The sequence below is a fragment of the Euprymna scolopes genome, chromosome 14 (genome assembly GCF_053919585.1).
Source record: "Euprymna scolopes isolate OS-2025 chromosome 14, ASM5391958v1, whole genome shotgun sequence".
Classification (NCBI taxonomy): Eukaryota; Metazoa; Mollusca; class Cephalopoda; order Sepiida; family Sepiolidae; genus Euprymna; species Euprymna scolopes.
The window spans coordinates 93,592,758-93,619,950 of NC_136495.1; the positions used below are offsets into that span (position 1 = coordinate 93,592,758).

General features: G+C 31.7%; 1 protein-coding gene across 6 annotated transcripts in view; it reads right to left on the reverse strand.

The window, feature by feature from the left end:
• The window catches only part of LOC145293166 (uncharacterized), a 333,600-nt gene that overhangs the window by 54,044 nt on the left and 252,363 nt on the right, over positions 1-27,193 (reverse strand). For all 6 annotated transcript variants that reach the window (XM_080139627.1, XM_080139628.1, XM_080139626.1 and 3 more), the window contains 8 exons: positions 22,051-22,152; positions 20,351-20,485; positions 15,715-15,795; positions 13,978-14,130; positions 11,663-11,770; positions 9,288-9,417; positions 8,105-8,391; positions 1,084-1,204 (listed from right to left, as the gene is read on the reverse strand). In XM_080139627.1, coding sequence (XP_079995753.1) covers positions 1,084-1,204; positions 8,105-8,391; positions 9,288-9,417; positions 11,663-11,770; positions 13,978-14,130; positions 15,715-15,795; positions 20,351-20,485; positions 22,051-22,152 — 1,117 coding nt within the window. The remainder of the gene's footprint in view (positions 1-1,083; positions 1,205-8,104; positions 8,392-9,287; positions 9,418-11,662; positions 11,771-13,977; positions 14,131-15,714; positions 15,796-20,350; positions 20,486-22,050; positions 22,153-27,193) is intronic.

A 27,193-nucleotide genomic window follows, 5' to 3' on the forward strand; every position in this document is an offset into this window, starting at 1 on the left:
GCCCAAAAAAGTTGCCAAAAATACACCAAGAAGTTCCATTACAAAAAACTGGAAGAATGAGTCAACCAACAGTGTGTCAAGTATTTTCTGGACGAATTCACCCAGATAAGAAAAGCTCTATAGATTGGCTGAAAAGAGAATCACTTCACTAGAATCAGGAGAGAATTATAATAGCTGCCCAAAATCAAGGCTTTATGACCAATGCTTTTAAGAAAATGGTCTCAGCAATGACAATAAGTGCACACAGAAGTAGAGAGTTTGAGGCACATGACATCCAGTTGTAAAGTCCTACTGGGGGACGGCTACTATTCAATGCGGCACAATAGTGTAAATATCTCCACTGGACGATCTGTAAAAAGTTGAACATTAAATGCAGCAATAAGTTCTGGGAACATATACCAGAAAGAACAGTCAGAAATAAGTTGTATACCATCTACTAAGACTAAGCAATTTCTACAGCTACGTGCCTAGAAAACAAAGTTATTAAATCTGACATAATGATATGGGATGAGAAGGAGAAAGAAGCAACCTTATTAGAAGTTAGTGTGTTGCTGGGGAAAAGATAATGAAATACCAAGGTCTTATATAAGACATGAAAAGAAACTGGAGTCTTAGAAAAATCTCTATTATTCCAGTAATTATACCAGCAATTGGACTCATGAAAAGAATTTCAGAAAGTACATGTCAAATATACACAAAAAAAAAAACAAGTGCAATAGAGATTCAAAGAACTGCACTTAAAGGAACGGTCAGAAAAAGATCTCTTGGTCAGAATATATAAGATAGCAGGTGAATATTTCGTATCTTGTAGGATGCTCCATTCCCTGCTTGAACAAACTGATAAAACAATTGTGTATATATATATATATATATATATATATATATATATATATATATATATATATATATATATATATATATGAAAAAATAAACAAATGCATAAAATTTAATCAAATAAATTAAGAAAATTTTAAATTAATATAAAATATTATAAATATATAATATAATATTATATGAATATATAATTTGGAAGTGTACCAAACTTTCACCAATTTTCTACTTTACTAGTAATAAACCACTCACCAAAAAACCTTTTGGTGTTGTCGTCAGCATCACTTATGTCCCACATGTTTTCATCTTCATAACTATCACCTTCCAAAGTAGAAATCACCGGCATAGCCACACCGACCTCTTGACCACCTGCCTGAAAACAACATAAATAGCTATTACTAGTCATATTAGGGTTAGCAGTTTAAGTTCTGTAATATTACAAATAAGATGTTATTTGAATATTGTATGCATTATCAAACTTTAATTTAAAAGGGAGCATCTAATATAAGGATAGTCAACCTATGGCACATGTGCTAACAGTGGCACATCACATGATTACAAGTAGCACATTGAGCCTTGAAGATAATAAAAGTAAAACATGCTTGCTCACGCAAAAAAAGAAAAAAAAGAAAAAAAAGTTAACTGATGTTTATAAAAAGTGAAATAGGAATCTAATTTACAGAATTTTGCTAAGATTCATTCTTCTGATATAAAACAACAATTATTTCCATTTATTTTGAGTTGCATTTAAATATACATACAAAATTTTGAAACTTGACAAGACATCTACCTGGAATCTTTACTATTCTGTCTACATCATTAACATTATATATTATAATTTTATGTAAATATTTTTGGTATTTACTTCGACAGTGCTTGATATGTAAGTAGAGCTAGCTAGTAGATTTTGAAAATATATATGGCAATTAAGTTACTATATATATATATATATATATATATATACTAGCAAAAGTATCTATTGACTGGGTTCAAAAACAGCCTACAGAAAATGGACTCTGATTTATGAAAGTATGATAGGTTATGAAAAGGAAGGGTTGTAAAGAGATAGCTTCGAATTTGGGGGTATCAAAACCAAAGCAAGATATGATGAAAGTAAAAATAAAATAGATAAACCCTATAATTTATTATACCATGCCTGTTCACACTGAAACACTTATCACAATATTCCGTGGATCTATATTAAAAAACCTTGTTAAACTTTGTGACATATTTTCATTCTATGGAGGTCAGGCGCGAACGAACATCCCATAATTTTATTATACCATATTTCTTCAAACTGAAACATAATTATCAAAGTATATATGAAGATAGATATGAAAAGTCTTTATTAAAGTTTGCGCCTATTTCCATTCTATGGAGGCCAGGTGCGAACGCAGACCTCACAATTTTATTATACCATCTTTATTTAAGTTAAAACATACTTATCAAAGTATTATTATGTACATCTATATTAAAAACACTTGTAAACGTTTTTTTTTTAATTTTTAAATTTTTTATTTCCATACTTTGTGGATCAGGCGCAAACGCAGACCCCACAATTTTCATGAATCATTATGCCAGATCAAACATACCCATTCCTGTGTCTCGATACATTTTCTATCATTATATGTGATCAGTTTTCTATAATATTCAACCATATAGGAGCCTATTCGTGACCAGACACACACAGACGTTCAGCTTCTATATATATATATATATATATATATATATATATATATATATATATATATATATATATATATATATATTATATATATATAATATATATATATTATATATATATAATATATATATATATATATATATATATATTATATATATATAATATATATATATTATATATATATAATATATATATATATATTATATATATATATATATATAACACTAGCATGTTACCTGGCATTACCCAGGCATAAATTATGTTTAAATATATTTTAATCTACATAACTTTTGTATGTAGAGCCAATTCTCTATTGATAATTAAATTGTACCCAATATATTGTAGGGATTTCAAAAGTTTCTTTTAAAAAAAGAAATATGACTTGGATGCCATCAGCTAGAATTCAAACCAAAACATTTAGCACTCTAGTGGTATTTGCAACTATCTGAGCTAACGACACACATATATCAAACTTGACCAACGCAGCTAAACATATCAAATGTATATTTTGCATGCATAGAGCATTTTGACTCCTTAGTGGCTATTTTTCCTGCTAAAAACCAAATCGATTTTGTCCCACAGGTCTGAATACTGTATATATCAAGTTTCAGTCTTTAGACCAAAACCTGAGAAAGCAGTTTTGTAAAGACAGTTCTGCAGACAGACAAATTCACTTTTATATATCCAGGTAAGCTAATATTCATAAGGTATAATCCAATGAATCCTTATTATGTTTATATAAAAATGTTCAATAATGAACAGAGTTGTATATTTATTCAGTAAAAAACTTTATGCATGTTTGTATGAATAAAAGGTTTTATCCCATATATATATATATATATATATATATATATATATATATATATATGATGATGATTGCAACGTCTTGTCAGATGAGTGCCACTCCCTCAGACACTTAAGGTTCATGTCTCCAAAAATTACTTCCATCGCCACAGGAACATTTTAATAGACAAATGCCTGAGGGAGTATCTATACACAGATGATGTTACAGAGTCTTAGCTTTGTACGACAGCTAAGTCTGTCTCTCGGTTCAAAATGTTGAAATCCAGTAACAAGCAAGAGCAAGATAGCCAGCAACAAGTTAAATTGCAGACCAGCTTAATGCGGGCACTGGTCTCCCGCTTTATGGTTTTTTAAATCAGAGATTTGCTTCTCCCAGAAAGGTTGCCTTCACCACGGCTTACGGGAGCCCTCTCCACCCCAACACACATATATACACACACACACAAACACACACGGTGCTAGTTGGCCATTGACCCCAAAAAAGGGTTCATTCGCCCTTTGGAAGGTCTTGTTTTTAATCTTTCAGGGAGACTAGCCACCCTCCTCACCCAAAAAGTCTGGTGGGGAAACCAGTTTAGTCGCCGGTGATCCGATCATGAGGCAGGTAGTACTGAGTTATATGATACCAGTAGCATATGACATGACCTGACACACACACACACACATATATATATATATATATATATATATATATATACGATATAAAACTAGCATATATATATTGGTTGGTTTAAATTTAATAAATATAAACCACCTTAAATCATTAAAAATTACTTAGTAAAAATAGATTACAATTTTTTTATTATTCTGTAATAAATTAAGTTAGACTAATTATCCCCCTTACATCATTTAATTAAAGAAAATATGACTAATTATCCCCCTTGCATTATTAAATTATACAAATAACATTAACATACATTTTCTTTCGAATTATAAACCGTGGCGTCTTTAAATCAAAAATATGCTAACGGAAATAAATTATTGCACGGGCGTTCTTCTTAAAATTTATCATTCCATAAGCTGAAAAGCTATAGCAAACATCTATATGAGTACTTTAACCATCGTTCCTGATTTCAAAAGGCGAAAAATTAAAAGGTAAATATTTCTACCTGTATTTTTATGTATATATCTGTATATCTATGTATATGTATATATGTGTCTATTTTTTCATATATATGCATGTATATATTTGCGTATGTATGTATGTATGTATGTATGTATGTATGTATAATATAGTGCTTAAACCAAATTTCTATTTTATTTCTATCTTCAACCCATATTAATTTTCTTATCAAGTTTAAATCCATACCTTTATTTTAATTTTTTCCAGATACATCTGTCTTACTTTTAATGCTAGGTTTATTTATGGTGTCTTTTATATTTAATAAAAACCCTTCACAATATTTGCTGACGAGGAAACCTTGTTTATTAAAAAAACTATATGTAATAATTATTGTCCATAACTTGATGTCTACCACAATAAAAACACTGTTTTCCGAAACGATCGTACAAATAATTGATTTTGTTGTTGTTTCTTCTTATGAAACGGATTTTTAATTTAATTATAATTTGATTTTTTAAATTATCAATCACATTACTAAATATTAAATTAGCTCTAGGATATTTACCTATTGAGCCTATTATATATCTAAATTACAACGAGCACTTTTTCTTTCCTGTATTTTAATTAAACTAGTAATTTCACTATTACATTAAAATACACTCTGCTCTTTAGACTATTGTTCTAATCTCTTTTAAATTATATATATATATATATATATATATATATATATATATATATATATATATATATATACTAGCAGGCCGCATGGCATTGCCCAGTCATATAATACACTTAAATATGATATTTTGATTAATAGAGATTTTGTATTTATTATTATATTATATAGGATCCAATATAAAGTACTCATTTAAAAAGTTGAAAAAACAAAAAAAAATGACTCCTGCACTACCACCGAGAATCGAAACCAAAACGTTTAGCTTATGATTTATTTTTCCTTTAACGTTAATGCCTGAGCTATGAAGACATATTTACTGCAAGGCTAAAAATTAAAACATGAATCAATAGCTATTATGTTATGCATGCATATTTGTAATGCTGTCATTCAACCTTCACCTGGAAAATTACATTTTTTAAATTTTCACACTTTTGCACCGATTTTCCTCGGCAAAAACACAAATATAAAGTTCTGCGTGGATTCAAATACCTTATATATTAAGTTTCATGTCTGTAGGCCAAAAATTGACAGAGGAGTTTGGTAGGCAAAATTTTTTAAACAAATATATATAAGCATACATAAATATATATATAGAGAAAGAGGCTGGTGTTTACTATGACCTTTTTACACAAATATTATGCAAGTATAAATCATGTAGAATATGTGCATGAACATAATTATATGTAATAGCTAATTAAAGCTGGTCATCCCATAAGAAAACTGAAAAAAAAAAAAAAAAAAACTAATAGGGAATTAATTAAAATGAATATTTAAAAGAATATGCAAATTAGCTAAATCTTTTGCAGAGGAGTGCAATTCCACAACCCGTATATAACAAAGTTGTATTTTCTTTTTAAATAAATAGAAAAAAAAAGGTTAATATAAATATCAATGCACAAAAAAACCCAATTTATAGGAATATAGATAGATCTATCTTGAATGAATCTTACTGCCCTCTTTGTTTATACTACTAGGAGTACAACATTTACATTAAAACTGAAAACGAAATTGATGCATGCTGTATAAAAGTTTGGCAACCTCATAAGATATTCATTCTTATGATGCATCCATTCAATCTGCAAACTCCACAATGAAAAGTCTATTTCAGACGGATCTTCTTAAAGGTGGAGTATTTAATGAACTATTTACTTTTGCTCCCTTTTCACAAACTTTTTTGAGTGACCTAAAATATTATTCAAATTTAAAAATAACTTTTACAAGTTTTAACTAAATGATTAATGATATTAAAAATATCGGAACTATATGTTGCATCCTGTTTTATCAGGTTACATGCAGATCTTTTTTTTTTTTTAAATCCATTCAAAACAGAGCGACCAAAACTATGCATTTGTAAGTTAGAATCGAGAACTGCAAAAAAATAAATTTATTTTATTAAAATCATTTTCTACCGCAATGGAAAAGAACTTTCCTTCTTCCATGTGTCTAGCATCAGGCAGAATTTCCATCAACAGAGTTTCTTTCCAAGAACTTAATATCTATGAAACAAATTACAACCACACTAATTCTCTGCAGATCACAAATCAATAAATGCTTGTGAAACTTTACTCTTTGAGTAATCAGTTTCAATCTTTTCAGATTCTCCATCATTTTTTAAAACTCTTAACTCAAGTAACTTTTGACCATAATGAGTGACAATTCATTAGTTAAAAAAGCATTTGTCTGCCCTAATCTTTTGACGAAAATATTTTAAGATTAATAAGATTACCTCCATGTATAACATTTTGATTGCAGAAACTCCCCTCTGGACCAAAGAACTGTATGTTTGCAACAATAGATGCCATATACAAATTTATTATGTCTGGACTATTATCCACTATCTTATGTAACTTTAGAACAACATTTTAGACACATTTAGTCATTATAATAAAATCCTACAATTCATCCTAGGAGCAACATCATCACAACTGCAACCATCTTTAGAGGAAGTAGTTCTTATTTTTCCCTCTAAATATCAAGTCCTCCTACTGCACCCAGTCATCACTGGGAGGAATTCTTCACTTTCGACAGATATGTATTTTTAACTGGATCATAAACTGATTGCCATAACATAATCTTTCCCTTTTCTCAATCCAGAAATAATAAAGTCTCCCAAAACTAATTCTGCTCAATCTGATTGGCTGAGCTCTGACCATTCCTATATTCTGTGAAAGGAATGCAAATGTACCATTCAAATATAGTGTCGCAATGATATCTACTTTTACCTTCCGAGTAAATTGCTGTGTTCATTTTCTTACATTTTATGGTGTAAGTTTGCATTTCCGTTCTCTCTCTCTCTCCCTATCTCTCTCTGTATATATTCTTCCCAACTCGCTCTCTCGCTCGCTTTTCACATTTCTTTTTATGGCGAAGAAAAAAAAAATTACAGTTAACTTTTTTTTTATAGGTTGGGATAAATTCGTACATTAGGTCCACTTCCACAATTTTCTTTAGAATGACAACTTTTGTTGGTTTTCAACTATGCTGATTAAGAAAATCTCATTCAAATTATCGGGAAACAAGTATTTATAGACATATAAAGACCTGTATTATGCACTGTAATTCACTGGTTGCCAGGTTTGTATGCATGTGCGATAAACAAATCTACTTCTCTCCTACTGACACTGCCAAGCCCCCCCCTCTTTTTTTTTAGCATTTGTGGGTAGATATGCTGACAACGATTATCATGGTTAAATTTGGGGGAATTATCCCCTCCCCCCCAAAAAAAGGGGTTGTCTACCCTGAAAGCAGTTCTTTACATTGAGGATGTTGGTGGTGTCTATTCTGAAAGACTTTCTTAACATGAGGAGTTTGGGATGTTTGTTAAATTGATATAAGAAAACAAAAAATATTCTTCAAAAAGCTAAAACAAAATAACTACTATTTCTTAATTCAGCCATATTCTTTTGAGAAAACAATCATCAGCAACTTATTAGCTCTGCTCAACTGTCAAGGTTAAGGTTAAATGCAAAGTTAGGCTCAACTGACATTGCTAGTCATAGAGATAGAATATCCACATCTAGAAATAAAAAGGAGCAAATCATCTTACCTTAAAATGTGCTGGCAAATGAGAATGCAAAGGTTGTTCTTTTTGAGATTCTAAAAGTTCTGGAGATGAATGACTGTTGTGGTCAGTTTGTAAATGACCAGGTGAAGATGGACGTACATATTTCACAAAACCAACTTGACCATCATGATAATCATGAGAGGAGATTGGAAGAGAAAGTGTAGCTTGCGTTTCACAAGCCAAGTCATATGATTCTTTAGAATCAAGGTCGGTCTCCATGTAGGTGGATGACTTCTGCCTTTTGTTTACTGCCATTTCTTCGCTTGATTCTTTAAAATAAAAAAGGGGAGATACAAAAATGTATATAACATAATACAAAACACGATTCATCAAATGCAAGAACAATAAATTAAAGAATCATTTCCTAAGATTTGTTTTCGGTCACTTTTGTTTCCCTAAGGCTTATGTATTTTCATCATACAAAATACATGCTAAAATATTCCTCAGTTTGGGGATTGAGTTTTACTAGTTTTTTATCTATCACATTCACCCTCTCACCATATGTTGTACTCTATCACTATTTCTTATTCTGTTTATTAACAATAAAAAGTAATAAAGAAACAATAACAAGATCGGAATAGTCCATTATAAACAAAAATTCACATGTAGAGAGGGGGGAGATATAGAGAACAGAAAGGAACTAATTTTTGATTTTGTCTTTTTAGATTTAATTAGCTTTGAAAACTCACCTTTTCCTGATGAAAAATGATTAACACATACAGGTCATATTTTTGTAGTATATATATATATATGTATACAATTTATGGAATCTATGTACAAATTAAAGCTAGGTAATAAATATTTTCAATGAGCACCTACGATTTCTAAAATACTAGTTAATAAGGGCAAAATGTGTTATATAGTGTGAGAATATGTGAGTGAAGACGCTTCACTATCTTCCACTGTTGTTGATCCCATCTGTTCAAACTGTTTTATTTGTTGATCCTTAATTTCATCTTACTGGTGTTAACATTTATAAATTCAAAATAAGTGACAAGTTTTCCTTTTAAGAAATTTTTATTTTAATTTTAGGAAAAAAAAATGTTAACAGGAAAGATTTTAATTGAGATTTTGAAAATTACTGAAATCAGTTAAATTTTGCTGAGATTTAACTGCAAATTATTTCAGCAAAAATTGATGATTCGCAAAAGAAAGAGATTATTACCTGGAGGAAGCTTCAATGTGTTCAAGGCCTGAGATAAACGAGCGCCTTCTTTATTTAAATTATTCATTACATCCTTCACACGGTATAAATCTTTTTCCATTTTTTGGCGTGTGTGGCTGGAATCTCCCATCTATTAAAAAAGAGAATAAAAGAAAATGGAAATGATAAAAAAATGTATTTTTGTACATAAATTTCAACTTTTAGAAAAGATTCATCTACTATAATATTGATGAAATACAATTTTTTTTATTTTTCACAGAATATTTTTTTAAGGCAGTAAATACCTTCAATACTTTACAGAAATTCCAATATAGTTTTATGAAAACATCTAAGTACATCTTCCTTTCTGGTCAGTGTGTTTAAAGAAAAAAAAAATACTAACATTTCTTTTAAGTTTCATTAATTCATATAACACATGCTGTTCAGAAGGAATTTGGATGCTTATTTAGAATTAAACTGATTAAAAAAAAATAAATCGTAGAAAAATCTTTATGTTGAACATACTTGTCATGAAACAAAGATTTCAAATTGATCAAGTAGTTTTTTTGTTTTATCGAAAATCATTCTTTTATGACAGCGATTTGATTAGTACCTTGTAATCATTACAAGTCAAATTTTGATCCTGATAATTTGAATTGAGTTGTCTCCCCCTTATTTATAAAACATGATGTCTTGCTTCATCATAAAATTTGATTTTCTTAGTTAAACAAACAAATCAATTCAGGTGATTTTTGGAACATGGAATCTTTGTCCCATGACGGTATGTAAAGCATAAAATTAAAATTTTTTTTCCATATTTTTGTTTTTAAAATAGATTTATTTCCAAATAAGCAAATTTGACACATTTGGAAAGAAAAGGGAAAAAGTCATATCTTGGTCAATAATTGATAAATTCTTGAAATTTAAATTGATTTTCAGAGGATCTTTTGCTGAATACAGCTAACTCAAAAAAGCATACGGCTTTCATAGTGTCCTTGAACACATCTGAGGACAAGTTTGATTCTGGCAATTAGCTTGACCTTGGTGTTTCAGGCAGAACAGTTTGCACCGTTTTCAACTGTGCTCAGCATCTAATGATGTATGAAGCTACAATCAGATGAATTGAGACTGGTGAAGGAGTGGAAGTTCTCAGACAGCCACTTCTAGGTTTTCTCGAAGGTGTGTGATGGAGCAGAGTCTTGCTGTCATACATATCATCACTCTCTCCGCCCAGCATTTGAGAACAGTAGTCAGCAACTCCATACAGCCATCTCGTTGAGTCGAAATCCTTTTTCATGATGTAGCATAAAATGACCTTTGCTGAAAACATGCAAAAGCAATTTGAAGGAGCGTCTTCCTGTTGTGCAGGTCATTGTGTCAACTCTATATCAGATGCCTGCTTTCCTGCATGTTGTGTGTAATTGGTTGGTCACGTCTGAGCAGAACCAGATCATCTCAGCTGGAGTTCTTGTTGAGAAGTTTCTTCATTTTTGTAAAGAGGAAGCAAAGATCCTCATTCAGCACTATCAGCTTAGAAGCTCTATTTTTTAATCCTCTTCAAGAGGGAGAGGCTAGTGATTGGTGCATCAGCCGAGATGTGACAACAATAAGCCATGCATTGGTGAATGGTAGCTTTGTAGAGATATAGGATACTGGCAGGTGTGAGAAGTTTTCTAGTCTGGTAGAGAGAACCCACCTTCTTTGCAGTAGTAATGCATTTGTTTCAATTCATGTTACTTATGAATGTTAGGAATTTGAATGATGGACTCTCAGGTAGTGCTTTTATCCATCGCAATCAGTACTTGAAAAGGTTTTTTATAATTGTAAAAAGAAAGGGGTTTTGTCCTAGTAGGATTAAATATGTCCCTATTTCACTACAGATTGAAGGTCATTTTCTAAAGATTCAGCCACTGTATGTTTTATTTTTCCCACATGTTGAAAATACAGTGTAATGCTATCAACAAATATACCCATCTCAAATGTGATTGCATTAGGGAGGTTATTTATGAAAATCACAAACAAACTTATAAGTAGAATTGGGTAGAACTGGTAGGCACAAGATAGCATGCAACATGGAACCATTTACCAGTATAAGACATTTTCCATAAGTATCATGTTTTTTACATTAGCAATGTATCATTTTCATATTCTGGTATTGTGACCAGAAATAGCCATAGTTGTCAAATGTGCTATGGGCAACCACTATATTATCTGGACATTTTGAATGTAACACAAATATTTTATCTCAATTGTTCTATAAATCTAACATCAACTCTTAATGTACAAGATCCAGTAATTTAATTCTGTTTTACTTGTAAAAGCTAATAAACAAACAGTATAAATCTGCTTTTATTCATCCAGAAATTGTGAAAAGATGAAATCAAAAGCGAACTTACTAAGGAAGGAATGCTTTTACTGCGACTTAACTCTCCGTGGACTTTTGATCTGAGTAAAGCAATTTCATGTTCGAGTTTACTGCTTTCAGCGTTGAGTTCTTCAAGTTTCTGCAATGAAAATGCAAGGTTTAAAATACATTGTATTGTCAAAATTGGTTTCCTTTTGGGAATTAGTTGAATAAGTATTTTGTAATAAGAAATATAAATTTAACATTTAAACATGTTTTATAAAACAAAATAAACAACTCTTGTTTATTGATTCTCGTATTTAATTTTTCAATCATTCTTGACTTATATGCATGCTTAAGACTTATGTGCATGCTTGGTTTTTCAGTGGTTAATCCCTTTTTTTTTTTTTACTCATTTTCACTCCCCTAACAATGCATATCACCATTTGGATGTAAGAGGCTACTATTTGTAAACATACCTAGGAAAGATTAACAAGATGGTTTACATTACATTTAAATTTCTGCATATCAGTACAGTCAGGGAAACAGGAAGCAGGAAGGGAATCCCAAAGTCTAGCTGTTTGAGGGAAGAAAATATTAGAGTAGAAAGCTTTCTGGCATTTAGGGACCTCAACAGTGAAGAGGTGCGATTTTGTTGCTAAGCAGGTTTGTCGGGAATATGTACATTGAGGGGACACAAGTGCAACGAGTTCATCAGAGCATATTCCATTAAAATATTTGTAAAACAGGCACAGTGTATTATTTGCAGCCATGGAACAAAGGTTGGAGCTAAGTTGCCAAAGTGGGACCAATTAGATTGAAGACTCTTTTTTGAACCGTATCCATGAGGGAGACACTAGTGGTAGATGTGCCAGCCCAGATGTGGCAACAATATTCCATGAATGGGCAAATGGTGGCTTTGTAGAGGTACAGGATGCTCTCAGGTGTGAGTAGTCTTCTAGCTTGATAAAGGGAACCCACCTTCTTTTTAGCAGCCTTTGCAATGTCTTCAACGTATTTGTTTCAGTTCATATTGAATGTTTAGCTGAGGAGTTTGAAAGCAGAATTCTCAGATAGGGTATTATTTGTCATGAATATCTGTGGTTGGAGAGGTGTCTTGTAATTGTTAAAGGAGAGCAGCTTATTTTTACTAGCATAAATGTTACCATCCATTTGTGGGCCCCATTCTACTATGGTCTGGAAGTCATTTTTAAAATAATGTTATTATAGTAAGCTTCTTTATATCTGCACTTCTTTCTCTATCTTGCAAATTTATTTAAAAAATAGCTCTTACACATTTCATTTCAAAGATATTGAGCCTTCTCTCATGATCTGTCAGTATATATATATATATATATATATATATATATATATATATTAATACTCTTATTACATTATATTATATTCTTACTTTCATAAGTGTCGTCTGATAGAAGTTCCATGATATATTTTAGGAAAATTTCCCTTGTCAAATGTGCGTTCAAATTTAATGCAATCATGCAAATGATATAACAGGTGAATCTGCTCATTACACTCTTATATGTCTTAGTTTACACCCGTGTATATTGCCTTATATAAATTACCTTTATATACACACTAAATAATGCTAAAGCGAACTACATTAATCTCTTAATAAAATGGTATATATAAAAATAAAAATTGATTTAGAAAAAAGGAACTAAAATTGCATGGTAGAAATCTTACTGGAAGAAAATAATGCATCATGATGACATAATATTAGATCAGATGGGAGTTATAACATGCACACATATTTGATTTCACCTTTCTATGTGTAGAAATTTTTTTTTCAACAAACATAATATATATTACGTAATGATGAAAATGCGTAATAATACATAGGTGTTCAAAAAAGGATGTCCTTTTCGTGTTAATTCAGGACAATGCATTGTATTTGTGTATTATTTCATATGGAGGTTGAGCTCTAAGCTTACACAATTTATTTTATTTGAATATTTTATATTCATTATTTTGTTTTAATAACATTTTTAATGTATGGTTACTTGCATATTTTGTGTTGCTGACTATTTAAAAAAATTATATTTTCTTATATTATGATTTACTGTTACTGTGGCAACTTACTTTTTGGTATCTTCTAGCTTCTTTTTACTGTCTTTGAAGGGACGGAAGTGAGGAGTCACAGTTGGGTGTCAACAATTTTTTTCTAAGTTGGAAGTCATATTGAGGGTTTAAAAACTCTGACTCCCTACCTTTGAGGTTAGTAGTTGAAAGTCAGCAATTTTTATATGATTTTTTTCTTTGAAACTTCAGATTCAAAAGCAAGATTTTCTGAATATGAGCAATTATTGCTATTGAAAACAGAACAACTGAATTGGTTGATGAGATTACCTTTGAAGCATCAGCAAGTTGTAACATGGCTCTTAAGAGTTCTTTATCAACTGTATGTTGCTGATTAGCAAGATGTTCCATTTGTTGTTGGGACTTGTCAGCTGGCCTGCTCACTTCATAGTTGAGGTCTCTCAATGTTTTCTCAAGGGCTTCCTAAAAACAATATATGAAAGATTAGTTGTTAGAAATAATAGCTACTAAAGTACTAATAAAAATCCCAGAAAGTTATAATAACAATTACAAAGATGTGTTATTACTGATCTCGTAAAAATTGTTATTACTAGTGCACAATATCAGTGAAGTTAACCAAGTTTATTTATCATTTATTTGTGAATTACCAAGAAATGCCTAGATAACGAAAACGTTAAAATAGCAATGCATTTGAGATGCTATTTTAAAAATACAATAAAAAATGTAATTAAAAATGTGAGCTAGTTTTTGCTTTTAATAGTAATAATAAAATTAACACTATTTTGGCATATTACAATTAAAAATATATCCCCAAATTTCCAGGTCCCTGGGAACAATCCCAAATAATGGTAAACAGTAATTTCATTTCAATTTAACTTTCAAGGTGAATATCATATAAAAACTATATAACAAAAATTTAAAATAAAATCTAAATCCTTTAACAAACTCAAAACAATTTGCCATGGTTAAAAGTATTAACAAGTGAAGCATGCATGGTTCCCCACGAGTGTACAGTGAACGAGGCATAAAATTTTTTTACTAACTTCAACATTGCCCCCCACTTCCTTAGCCCCAAAAGTCCCCGGGAGACGTCAAATCCTGGTGAAAATGAACAGTGCAGTTTTAGACTTTAACATATGTAAATTTGAGTTCTGCACAATGCAAAAAAAGAAATCACTAAGTCCATCATTCCAAAGCGTAGTTATTGAGAAAAGCGTGGACAGACAAACGGACGAGGGTGAATTTACAGGTCTACTCTCCTTTTGTCAGGGGACTAACAATGATTTCTAAGTGACACTTGGTTCAGTCGTTCCTACAAGTCATAATAACTAAAAAAAACAATAAATAACACTCTACCCAGTTATGACTGATTTAACAAGAATAATCTATCCTGGGTTCATCTTGAAATTCTATAGAAGTTCTAGTGTTTGACATAAAAAAAAATGCACCTGAAAAACGTCAGAGTTTATATCAGCCAGATTATTGTAAAAATAATAACTGAGATTAGAACAATAGTTTAAATGACTCAAATAATACTTTTCTGCTTTGATCTAGTATCGTTTCCAAATATTGCGAGCAACTATTTGTGAAGACTATGATGTTCATGTTGTAGGTGAATTAATAGTTCAGAAATAGTTTAAAACACAGGTGGAGTTCAGCTGAGAAGATGTAAAGCATTTTGAAAGATCTTCAAAGTTGAATGATGAGTTTTGTTTAAGTTAGACATTAAAGACAACTAAAATGTCACAACTAGACACAACATATGACAGATGTCATGAACACTTTGTGATTATTGGAATACAAATAAATTTCTTTTATTTTTATCCTTCAAAAACTCATAATTTTCTGGACACTCCAATTAAATGCAAAAAGAAAAGAAAACTTTTTGATTAAAGATTTTTAATTATTTGTATTATTTTTCAGCATATAAATACATAAAATAAAAAAATAAGGAAAATTTGTGTACGAACTAATTAATAAAGAGATAATATTTTAAACATAAATAAACTAAAAATGTAAAAGATGGAGGCGCTGTAACCAACTGACCTTATCTTCTTTGAGACTTGTCACGTTAAAGCTTTGTTCTTGGATAAGTCTATCCAAAATACACAAACGATCCATTTTCTCCTGAAAATCAAAGAGAATTTAAGTCATATGATTAAAAGTCAAAAAAAAAAAAAAAAAAAAAAAAAAAAAAAAAAAATTAGAAAAGATATCAACTGTTTATGGAAATTTCCTTGGATATTTTTATAGAACATATGAAAATATTTGTTATACTAAATTGTTCCCTAAGACCTTTTTCCTTTATACTTTAATAACACAAAATATATGCTAAAATATTCTTTACTTCTGGCTTTGAATTATGTTTGAAACAATTTCCATTTTAATTCGTCTAATTAGCTGTAAGTTGTAATTGATTGAACAAGTCCCTCATCTCTCACTTAGCTTTTATTTTCCTTGTCCTCTCTCATGATTCAATCACTCTCTAATAGTTTTTCATGTTTCTGAGCACAGAGAGAAAAGTGACCGTTTTAGGCAAATTTTAATGGTGCATCCGTAAATACATGTAAATTAGATAACAATAGAACTCTTTTTATCTATATTACCCATGATGATAATATCGAACTAAAGATACTTCTCATCTTTAGTTATGCAAGAAGAATTTATTATCAGATATATCACAGTTTATGAAATTTTGAATAAAATCAAAGTGGAATAAAAAAAGCAGGTCATGAATAATCTATACATATATAAATATTAGCAGGACTCGTGTACCGGTATTGCCCAGTGGAAGTATGCCCCATACCACCTGAAAAAAAAAGAACAATTAAACTACGGCCCAGTAAAATAGAAGGCACTGGCGTTCATGCTCAACATGAATGTAGCATGCCGAAGTACCGACGCATTTCGTATATATTTATACATTGATGAGTTTAGCTTCCAAATAATTGCGTCTTTTTTATTATGATTAGATCAGAAAAAAAAATTTTATTTAAAGAAATATGTTGCGTGAATAAAATTATTGGCAAAAAATAAGTTTGTTTTATTTCGTTCAATAAACTTCTTTTTTTTTTTTTTAGTTTTTTCTGCATAATAATTAAAAAAAAATGCAAATATTTGAGAGCTAACCTCTTCAATTTAGTTAACATCTTCAATATAGCAATATTCTCTATATAGGTATATAATAATAAATAATAAAGGTAACATTAAAGGTTCCAATAAAGTTAAATTGGTTGTTTCTAAACGTCTTTCACATTCACCCTAATTTAACAACATTTATAGGTTTTTGGGTAATCTGTAAATAAACAACATGTGTAATTGTCGCTAACAAATAGTTTTGCCACCAAACAATGTGCAAACGTGCACTGTTTGACTAGCCACTCGGAAAGCATAATGTTTTGTCGGCACCAATTTTAGAGGCAATATTCATTATTATCATAATACCAGGAAACCTACAAATTTTGTCAAATCGTATGGAAAAGATAAAATAATTAACAAATAAACTTCTGTATTTTCTTTTTTTTTTTAAGAAGAAATTTTAATATAAAATACACAAATATTTAGGAGCTAAATTCTTCCATATATAATGCGTTGGATTGAAACATCAGCAATTTGCACCTAGTGTGGTTAATGGTATAAAAACTCAATATCAAAAGCTGTTTAAGTTTTTGTTGTTTTGACGTCAATATTGATGAAGGAGATTCTTATAGTGGATAGCATGTTGTAAACATTGTATAAGAAAGCAAGTAAATGAGTTCTTTGTATAAGAAAGCAAGTGAACGTTCTATCTTACATGCTCAAAGTGACCTCTGCACTTAATGAACATTATGTTGCGTGAACTAATATGTCTCTGATTGAAACCATATTTTAATGTTAGTAAGCATTCATTTATAAAGTGAATAACTGTATTTCGTAATACAAGAATTTTTAGAGCCTAGCCAATCAGAATGGATAGACTTTGACAAGGTAGCTTTTATTATTTATAAATTGGAAATTGGAAAGATTATGTTAGGTCTATGTATGTAATAGTCAGTTACGGTCAGTGTAATCACACATTATGTGGAACATGTAGAATTCATGCTGGTGACAACTGGTAGCAGTGGTAGAACTAAATATAGAGAGAAAAATAGGGACTTCTTCTAAAGATGTTGCAATTGCGATGGTGATGTAACGTAGAATTTTATTATCACGACTGAAAATGTCTAAAATGGTGTTTGAAAGCTACATTAGGTAGTGGTTATTAGCCTAGATGTATTGAATTTGTATGTGGCATCTGTTGTGGCAAACCTATAATACTTTGGTCCAGAGGGGAATTTCTACAGTCATTTTTATTATGTAGGGGATATACATTAAACATTTTATTTTATTTTTGGTGGTAAAAAGCTATGTTTTTGGGATTTTTGTATATGCAAGTAGAAATGTGATTGTTTAACAAAAAAGAGACTAGGTGGAGGACACATTACTAAGGCAATCGTTTTATTGATATCAAAACCTGGGTTTGAATCACACGCAATTTTCATACGATTTTTGTTTTTACTTAATTAATGGCAGGTGAAGTTCTCTTTAGCCCTGGTGAGCAATCACTGAAAGATAGCATGGCAATAAAAACATTGATCTCCATCACCTCATTGAGTTGACATTAGGAAGGCTATTCAGCCTATAAAACATTTGCTTCAATTAAGGAAATGACTTCAAAGAAAGAGACATTTAGAAGTCAATTTTTAAGAGCCATCCAACACATGTCAGCATGTAAACTGAATATGATGATGGATATGCATTTTATAAATTCCAAAAAATTAAGATAACAACTCTGGATAGGAACTCTGAACCTCCTGACTGCATTCACTGCAATTACTGCCTTCAATAGTTGTTATCGTCCCACCACGTTTTTGGCCAAGTAAAACTCTGGCTGGCTTTGGGTAGGATTGAAATTGGATCCAGGTGAGAATTGTCTGAAGATAGCGGTTTCAATCCTACCAAAGCTGGCCAGAGGCTTACTTGGTCAAAAACGTGGTGAGACGACAACAACTACAGAAGGCAGTAATTGCTGAGAATCTAGTCAGGAGGTTCAGAGTTCCTATCCATCACGGTTACCACCTGATGAACGCCAGAGAAATAGTTGGCCGAAACATTGTGAAACAACTAAGAAAAGATGAGAATAATAGTCCGCAATAAATAAATTAATAAATAATACTCATCTCAATGAATTCCAATTAAATAATATATAGCTTTCTCTTTGTCAGGCTGATTGTTAAGGATAAATCCTTAACTGGTATGAAAAATCCTGACACAAGTAATTTACAAATGCTTGTACGGATGTAAGCAGATATAGCATATAAATTTTTAATGCTTGGCAATTAACCATCTTACCATGATTGTTCTGCTTCTCTTTCATATACACCACATTCCACATGTTATCTTCTGTGCAAAATTTTTAAATCAGATACTTTGTATAGACATAAAACAACCTCATGAGAATTACGGTCCCATTATTCATACAAAACTTATACAATAGTTAATCTTCAGTTGTAAGATTAATGTTAGAAAAAATAGATCTTGTGTATGTCCTTTATCAATTAAAAAAAAAAAAAAGAAATTTATTTTGAAAAAAGACGTTCAATTATACAATATTGCAAAAAACATATCTTGCTGACATATCAAAAACTATTTGTGAACAATACTTATGAAATCTGCCTAATTTGTTTCGTTATGTGATGAGAAGATTTGTAATTTTGCCATTTGAAAAAAGAAGATTTTCTAAGCAGAGTAAACATTTCTGAAAATGTACACGAGAAAATATATTTATAGATATTTATGCAATCTATGGCATCACTTCAAAGGCTAGCAATGACCAAGATCTTTCTGTTTTTCTCTTCTGATCTTGAGAATGTGGTGCAATGGGGAAAAATGGCTGGTTAATTTTAATGCATTGAAAACCAAGCTTCTCTCCTTTCATCATAATCGCTCTGACCCTCATCACACCCCAATTGAAATGAGTGGCTCTTGTCTTCAGGAAGTTCCATGTCTTGACAAGCTTCTGGGACCGATGTTCACTCCTGATCTGAAATGGAACACTTCCATTAAATCTGTTACCAAGATCGCTGGGAAAATTGTTGAATCATTCTATCACTCTAGTAGGTATCTCACTGTCGATGCAATTCTCTATCTGTATAAAAGTCAGGTACGCCCTAAAATGGAGTACTGTTGCCACATCTGGGCAGGAGCTGCTCAACGTGCCCTATCCTGTTTTCATGGAGTTTAAAATTGGTTTTGAACTCTAGTAAGTGATGCCCTTTTCACTTCCCTGCAACCGCTTTCCCCACAGAAGAGATGTTACGAGCATGTCTCTACTCTATCGTTATTTTCATGGCAAGTGCTTTACTGAACTCCAATTTCTGGTCCCCCCCTTCCCAAGCTTTCACAAAAAATAACACTCAACTAGCTACAACCACTGGCATGCATCAGGCAGCTTTTAAAATTTTACTTATAGATTAACTTATACTTAGAATAGTTTTTATCTCTCTTAAGTTCATTTTTATCACTTCCTCTCATTTTTCCTTGACCTTCTCCTGTGAACTGAACCTATTACCTCAACTGTTCTACACCTACTAACTTAAGAACTCTCATTTGTTCTTTTCAATATTTCAATAGCAGGTCATTTAATAGTAAAAAGTTTCCAAACCTCTAAATCAGCCTCGTCATCTGTTAGCTCTCTCACATCTCGTTCTATCTTTTGAAGAATGGCATCTTCTTGATGTTGTCGGGAGAACTCCAACATTTTCTTGGGTGGAATGTATTCATCTGGATGCAAGATGTGCTGTGGAATAGGAAGAAACATTCTTATTAACAATCATGCTTGAAAAAAACAAACAGAGCATTGTACAAATTCAATCAAGCAATAACACATAAGAGAAAACAAAATAAAAATGTTGATTAATATAGTGTTGAAAAATGAATCACTGATTATACCAGTGAAATGACACTACAGTACTGTACGGGGTTGAACTGGCTCCGTTCAAAGGAGGAAGCTTTATGGGAATATCAAATTCACAAGCGGTCCCCAATCGATTGCATATTCCTGTTAAGGAGAATGATGATGCTACATTTTTTTGCAGTTCTTGCAGGGAGGTGTCAACATCATCCTACATACAGCACCTGGTATTACCAAATGGTCACCCACCTGGTACTGACCAGGTTCAACGTTGTTTTACTTTGGTGATTCAACAAGAACTGGTGTGTCAATGTAATTATGACACTGGCAAGTTATGTCCCTTGGTAGACATCAAAGAAAGTTACGTTATTAAGGTCAGCTGTCGCTCTTAACATCCAGCAGAATAACGGATATTTGTATTATTCAGATGTCAGTTGACCAAAAAGTAGAGTATGGCCACTAACAATAAGTAAGAACTCTGTTTATTAATGTTGCTGGCATTATATGATTAGTACATTTATAATAATTATGTTTGGCATTTCTCCTACTGACAAGTAGAGAGTTTGAGGTAAATAACCATGATCAGCTGACAGATCAACTTCACCTATTAAATCAAGCTGTAAAAAATTATATTTCTTTTTACTAATTAATCACCACTTATGAAGGCTAAGAGTCACTTGTGGACAAAGGGTAATGACATGAGTTTATGACAAATGAAGAGGATCATGTTGTAGCTGAGGGAATTAATCTTGTGGCACATAAAAGAAGGAAAGTTCTTTGCAATAGTGGTAGAAAGAGGAGTGCTTTTTATTAAAAACAAAATAATTATCCTTGATTTTAATTGCTTTTTCCTCCTTATTTTGGTTTCCATTTCTATAATGTTTTAACTGTTATATTATCAAGAATTCTTCAAGCATCCATCAGAACTTAGCAGAATTTTGGAAGCTTCAAACTAAACGCACTTGTATAATTGTTGTATAATTTTTTAATATTGAATTTTAATGACTTGACTGTCACAATCTTTGATTTAAATAAAATCAAAAATTGTGACAGTCAAGTCATTAAAATTCAATATTAAAAAATTATACAACAGACCAGGCTGATAAATTAAATAAAAAGCATTTTATTAAATAATTATAAAATCTCTCTCTGGTGTAACGGAGGAGGGGTAGGCATAGTAAACATGAACGTAAGAGTAAGTTCCCCACCTCCAGGAATTGATGTCTAATGAAAAAAAAATAGATCAGAAATGATGAAATTGATTGAAAATAACATGTTTCTTATTACGTACATGCACCAATGCCATATAAGTCTTATGAAACAAATGGTTTTAACTACTTTTTATCAACAAAACCTAAAGCTTTTCTGGTCGATGAAAGAGAGGAAAATATCACTTCATTTCATAAGGCAAACATTTTCAGATGTTTAAAAAGAAAAAAAAAAGTTCTTACCTTGCGATACTGAGTAGCCAACATATAGTTGTTTCCACCATATAAACTGCCCATAGTCACCATGTTGTCCACAAGATTTTCAATAGGCTTGTACATCTCCAACTTGAAAATAAAAGACATATTTTATAAATAAACGACCAATGTCTTTTGTTATGTACACTTAAAATCACAAAAATCTTTCTCAATGATTTATCTTTAACTAATAATCAATTTTTAGCAAAATCCAGCACCGAAAGAAAAACTCCCAACAGTCTCTTCACTCCCCCGAAAGAGTGGGTAACACTCAACTGGGCACAAGTGAAGGTTGCCAAAACACGGAACAACCTGCACAAGTGGGGCTATGTACAGGATGTTTGGTGTTCCTGTGGCATATCCGCACAGACTGTCCCCTAAGCGAGGTGTGACCTGATGTTGAAGAATGCCTCAGACACTGCTTGATGATGGATCTTGAGAGAACGCTATGATGATGATTAAAATCAATAAAAAGAAATGCATTGAAAAGTGAATTGTCTCCGTTTTGTTAAAAATAATTTTATCAACACAAATCTCTTGGTTCTATTTCGTAAAAATCCTATCACTGGAAAAAGCTGTCTGAACTATGATCACCAGACGAACCTGAACCTGGATCATGTAACCATAGCAGTATCTTTCAAGCAATACCTGAACAGCAGTTTGATTCTTGTAATCAGCTTGTCTTTTGTATTGCCGATGGTATGGTTAGTGTCCTTCTCACTTGCATCTCACAGTCCATAGAGTTACAATCAGGAAAGTTGGTAGCCAGTTGTTGGGACTGATGAAGTAGGAGAAGTTCTCAGACAAACACTTTTTGTTTTTTAGAAATGACTTCTACAGTTACACGTATGGTCTTCCTGCAGCCAGTGCTTGACAACATTTGACAACAACTCAATGTAGTCATTATCCATCTAAATTGAATTTCTTTTCAAAAATATAGTACGGTATGACATGGTCTTTGCTGGAAGCATGCCTAAAAAACCATCATGATTTGAAGGAATATGGTCTTCATGATGCATAGGACATTGTGCCGGTTGTAAGCTATTTTTGTTTTACATATTATGCAAATGGTCTTAGAACAACCAAAGGATCCCTGGCTTAACTTTGTTCAGGAATTTCATAGTTGACACTCCGACGGCATTCTCTTTCATCAAGGACCCTACTGCCTTATCGGGATCTTGCCACACCTTTTTTTACTGCTTCTCAAATTAAAAAAAAAAGTACTTTATCTCCATATATAATATTTTGATTGCAGAAATTCCCTGTTATCTTCAGATATTTGAGGACGGTGAACATGTCCTTTAAAGTTTTTTCATTATATAGATTTAGGCAGCTTATTTTCAGGTCTTCACATCTTGTCAGTATATGATTGACTGTATGGCTCCTGGCAGGGTATGCAAAGTGGGGCTTCCTCTTTTTTGAATAAGTAGGAGTGTGTGATAGAGGTATGACCTATTCTGAGTTTTGTTATTATAACTTCTTCCTTTCTGTTTATTCTTTGGTTTGATTTCTGTTTTCGTATGTTTTCCTTGATTTGGCACAGTTTGTTTTTAGTACAGGAGCTCAACATCTGTTGCCATGTATTTCTAATATATTTATTAATGGTTTGTTTTAAATCGGTATGAGAGATCTTCTCTTTGGTTGGGGGTCAATCTTAATGCTGCTTTTGTTGCTTTGTCAGCCTTATCGTTATCCTTTATGCTGATATGATTGAGTATCCAATTAAAAAAGACGTTTTTATATTTGGAAATATCATCAATTCTATTTAGGATTTTGGTGATTATTGCGTTTGTTGGTTTCCTGTTTTCTAGTGTTACAAGTACTGAACTGGCATCTGAACAACAAATAATGAATTCTTTACTTTAGAAGATTCTATCAGGTCAAGTGCCATACTAATGGCCGATACTTTGTCACTGTAAATGGATGTTTTGTCTGGTAATCTTTTGATTAGGATTGTTTTATTGTGTATAGCTGCACATCCAATGTTGTCTCCATCTTTTGAACCATCTGTATAAATTGTTGAGTGTTTGGGATACTTATCTTTAATTATTTGGAATTTTTATTGGTATATGATTGGATTGGTTTTTGTTTTCAGATACTTAATCAGGTCTGATATTATTTTTGGTTGTTTTGTCAGCCAGGGGGGATATTCAAGTTTTACAGATTCGTGTATTGTTGCAATGTCTATCTGGGCTTTACTTATGGATTCTTCCATACATAGACTAAAAGGTTTTTGTACTGGAGGTGGAAGACACATAAGCAGGATTAATTGGACATGATGCCAATTTTGTATAATGCTGCAGTCTTAGTTTTTCTCTTCTAAGTGATAATGGGGGTTCATCTGTCACTACATATAAGCTTCCCACTGGGGAGGGGGAGAAGACTCCTAGAGCCAATCTTAGCTTAATTCCTTTATATAAGACTTTCTTGCAGATCCATAAATAATAGCATCCATAATCCAGCTTGGATCTAACAAGGGATCTGTATAATTATTGTGCCTTTGTCTGAACCCAAGTCTGTGTTTGCTACTATTTTTAAGAGTTGGATGGCTTTATTGCATTTTTGTTTGAGGTATTTGACATGAGGAAGGAATGTTAGCTTTTTATCAAAGATGATACTGAAGTAGTTATATTGATCCACTACAGATATAATTTCATTGTCCAGTTTCAATATTGGGTCATGGTGTATTTGTTATTTTGCAGAAATGGATGGCTTTTGTTTTTTCTTTTGAAAATTTGGGGTATGTCATTTTTAATAAGAATTGATGTACCTACAGAGGCTCAGAGTCCACTATCGTGTATTTGGTAATATTGATTGTAGCTTTTTATTTTTATGCTATCATCTGATTTCATAAAGGTTTCTTCTGGAAACAGACTACTACTTATTGAGTAGAATGGTGAATTCATTTAGGTTTGCCTTCAACCCATGACAATTCCACTGGATTATATATATATATATATATATATATATATATATATATATATATTTTTTTTTTTTTTTTTTCAATTATTCTGGATATTTGGGGATTCTGTTCATGAACTTTTAATTTTCCCTTATTTGTGTTTTTCTTTTGTTTTATATGGACTAGTTTAGGAGATTTGGTCATTTAAAATCATGTTTTCAATGCTGCTTGTTTTACTGATTGATGTCGATGGTGGTTGCTTTTTCTTTTTTGTTTTGTGCTTTTTATTATATTCCATCTCTTCTGCTTTCTTTTCTTTTTTGGTATTCTTTATCTTAGTGGTATGTTTGTTCTTCAGTTTGATCATCCCAGTCCATATTTTCTAATCCTTCAAACTTATTTAGTGTGAGGAAAGGTTTCTTATTTATTTCTTTTGTTTTCAGTTTTGTGTTGCTCAGAATGTTCCCATTCTGTGAGCAAGTCTTTTTCATCATTAGTTTATACACTGCTTATCAAAAATTTAAGACCACTTAAAGATCTTTTAAAAAAACTTTTTTTTAAGGATAGATTTTAAACTCTTCCAACTTAAGGTTACCAATACTACAATCTAAAAGGTTATGGAAATAAAAAAGCTACATTCCAAACATTTATCTTTTAAATTTACATTTTTATTAAATTAGGCTTTTTACACATGATCAAAATTATAAGACCAGAGACAAAAATTCTATTAAATTGTATGAAAAGTGTATGAAAACATTCAATAATAAAACTTAATAACTTCTACCTCCACTGCTTTTGATGACTTCAAAAATTCTTTGGGGCATGCTTATTAAGGTGCGGGGGATCCTGCTCCAGTTTCTGAAGATAGCTTCACGAAGTTCATTTTTTGTTGAATATTGTTTGCCATTTTGATAAACCTCTCTTGTCATTCATCCCCAAATATTTTCAATTGAGTTCAAGTCCGGTGAGCATACAGATGGACTCCATTTTCTTGTAGAAAGCTCAAGGTTCGCCTTGTAGTGTAGATTACAGCATTATCCTGTTGGAATAACCATACATCCCCACAAATACGATGACCCTCCATCATCAAAGATGCTTTTTGTAGCATGCTAATATAACCAACTGTTGTCTGATGACCCTGCACCACCTGGAGCTCCATCGTCCCTCTGTAAGAAAAGGCACCCCATACCATTACGGACCCTCCACCACTATTATGTGTGGAAAAAATTTCAAGGGGCATGTTTTTGTCATGCAAATATCGCTGGAAGCCATCAGGACCATCTAAATTGAATTTTTTTCTCATCAGAAAACAGGACTTTCTTCCACTTCTCAGTATCCCAGGTTTGGTATTCACAACCAAATGTTAAGCAGTCCACTTTGTGACGTGGAAGCAATCGAGGAATTTGTTTACGCTTTTTATTTACCATGCCTTTTTGTTGTAAGTGTCGTCTGATGGTTATTGGAATGCAATCAGCATCTGTAACCGCCTTAATTTGACTAAAAGAAAGTCCTCTGTCATTTATAACAACCCGTCTCATTCTCCTACTCAATACAGGAGAAATTGAGGGGGGGGGGTTACCAAAGGATTTTGCTTTTCCATAAGTCTCAATGTTCTTTAGAAAGTTGCAAATAACAGTTTTAGTGTGATTTACCTTAACTGCTATCACTTGCTGTGACAAACCTTGCTTATGGAATCCTAGAATTCGAGAGCGCCCAACTTCGGTTATTTTTTTTGCTTTAGGCATGGTACCAGCTTTACACAGTGATTGCTGATCTCTAACTGAACTAAAAACATTAGAATTACCATAACTCTAACAATTTATACCCTTGGTCTTATAATTTTGATCATGTGTAAAAAGCCTAATTTAATAAAAATGCAAATTTTTAAATAAAATTTTTGGAATGTACCTTTTTGTTTCCATAACCTTTTAGATTGTAGTATTAGTAACCTGAAATCAGAAGAGTTTAAAATCTATCTTTAAGACAAAAAAAAAAAGGTTTCTTTTTAAAGATTTTTAAGTGGTCTTAAATTTTTGATCAGCAGTGTAAGTGCTGGTTGGTCATGTTTAGTTCACCTGGACTGTCCTTGGGTTTTGATGAGTCTTGTGATAGGGTTTGCTCACTTTGTTTCAGAGACCTTTCTGTGTTTTGGGTTAATGAATAGTGGGTGTGAAATTAGTAATATTTTTCTTGCTTGTTCTGGTTGTTCCAATGTTTTTGGTATGTCTG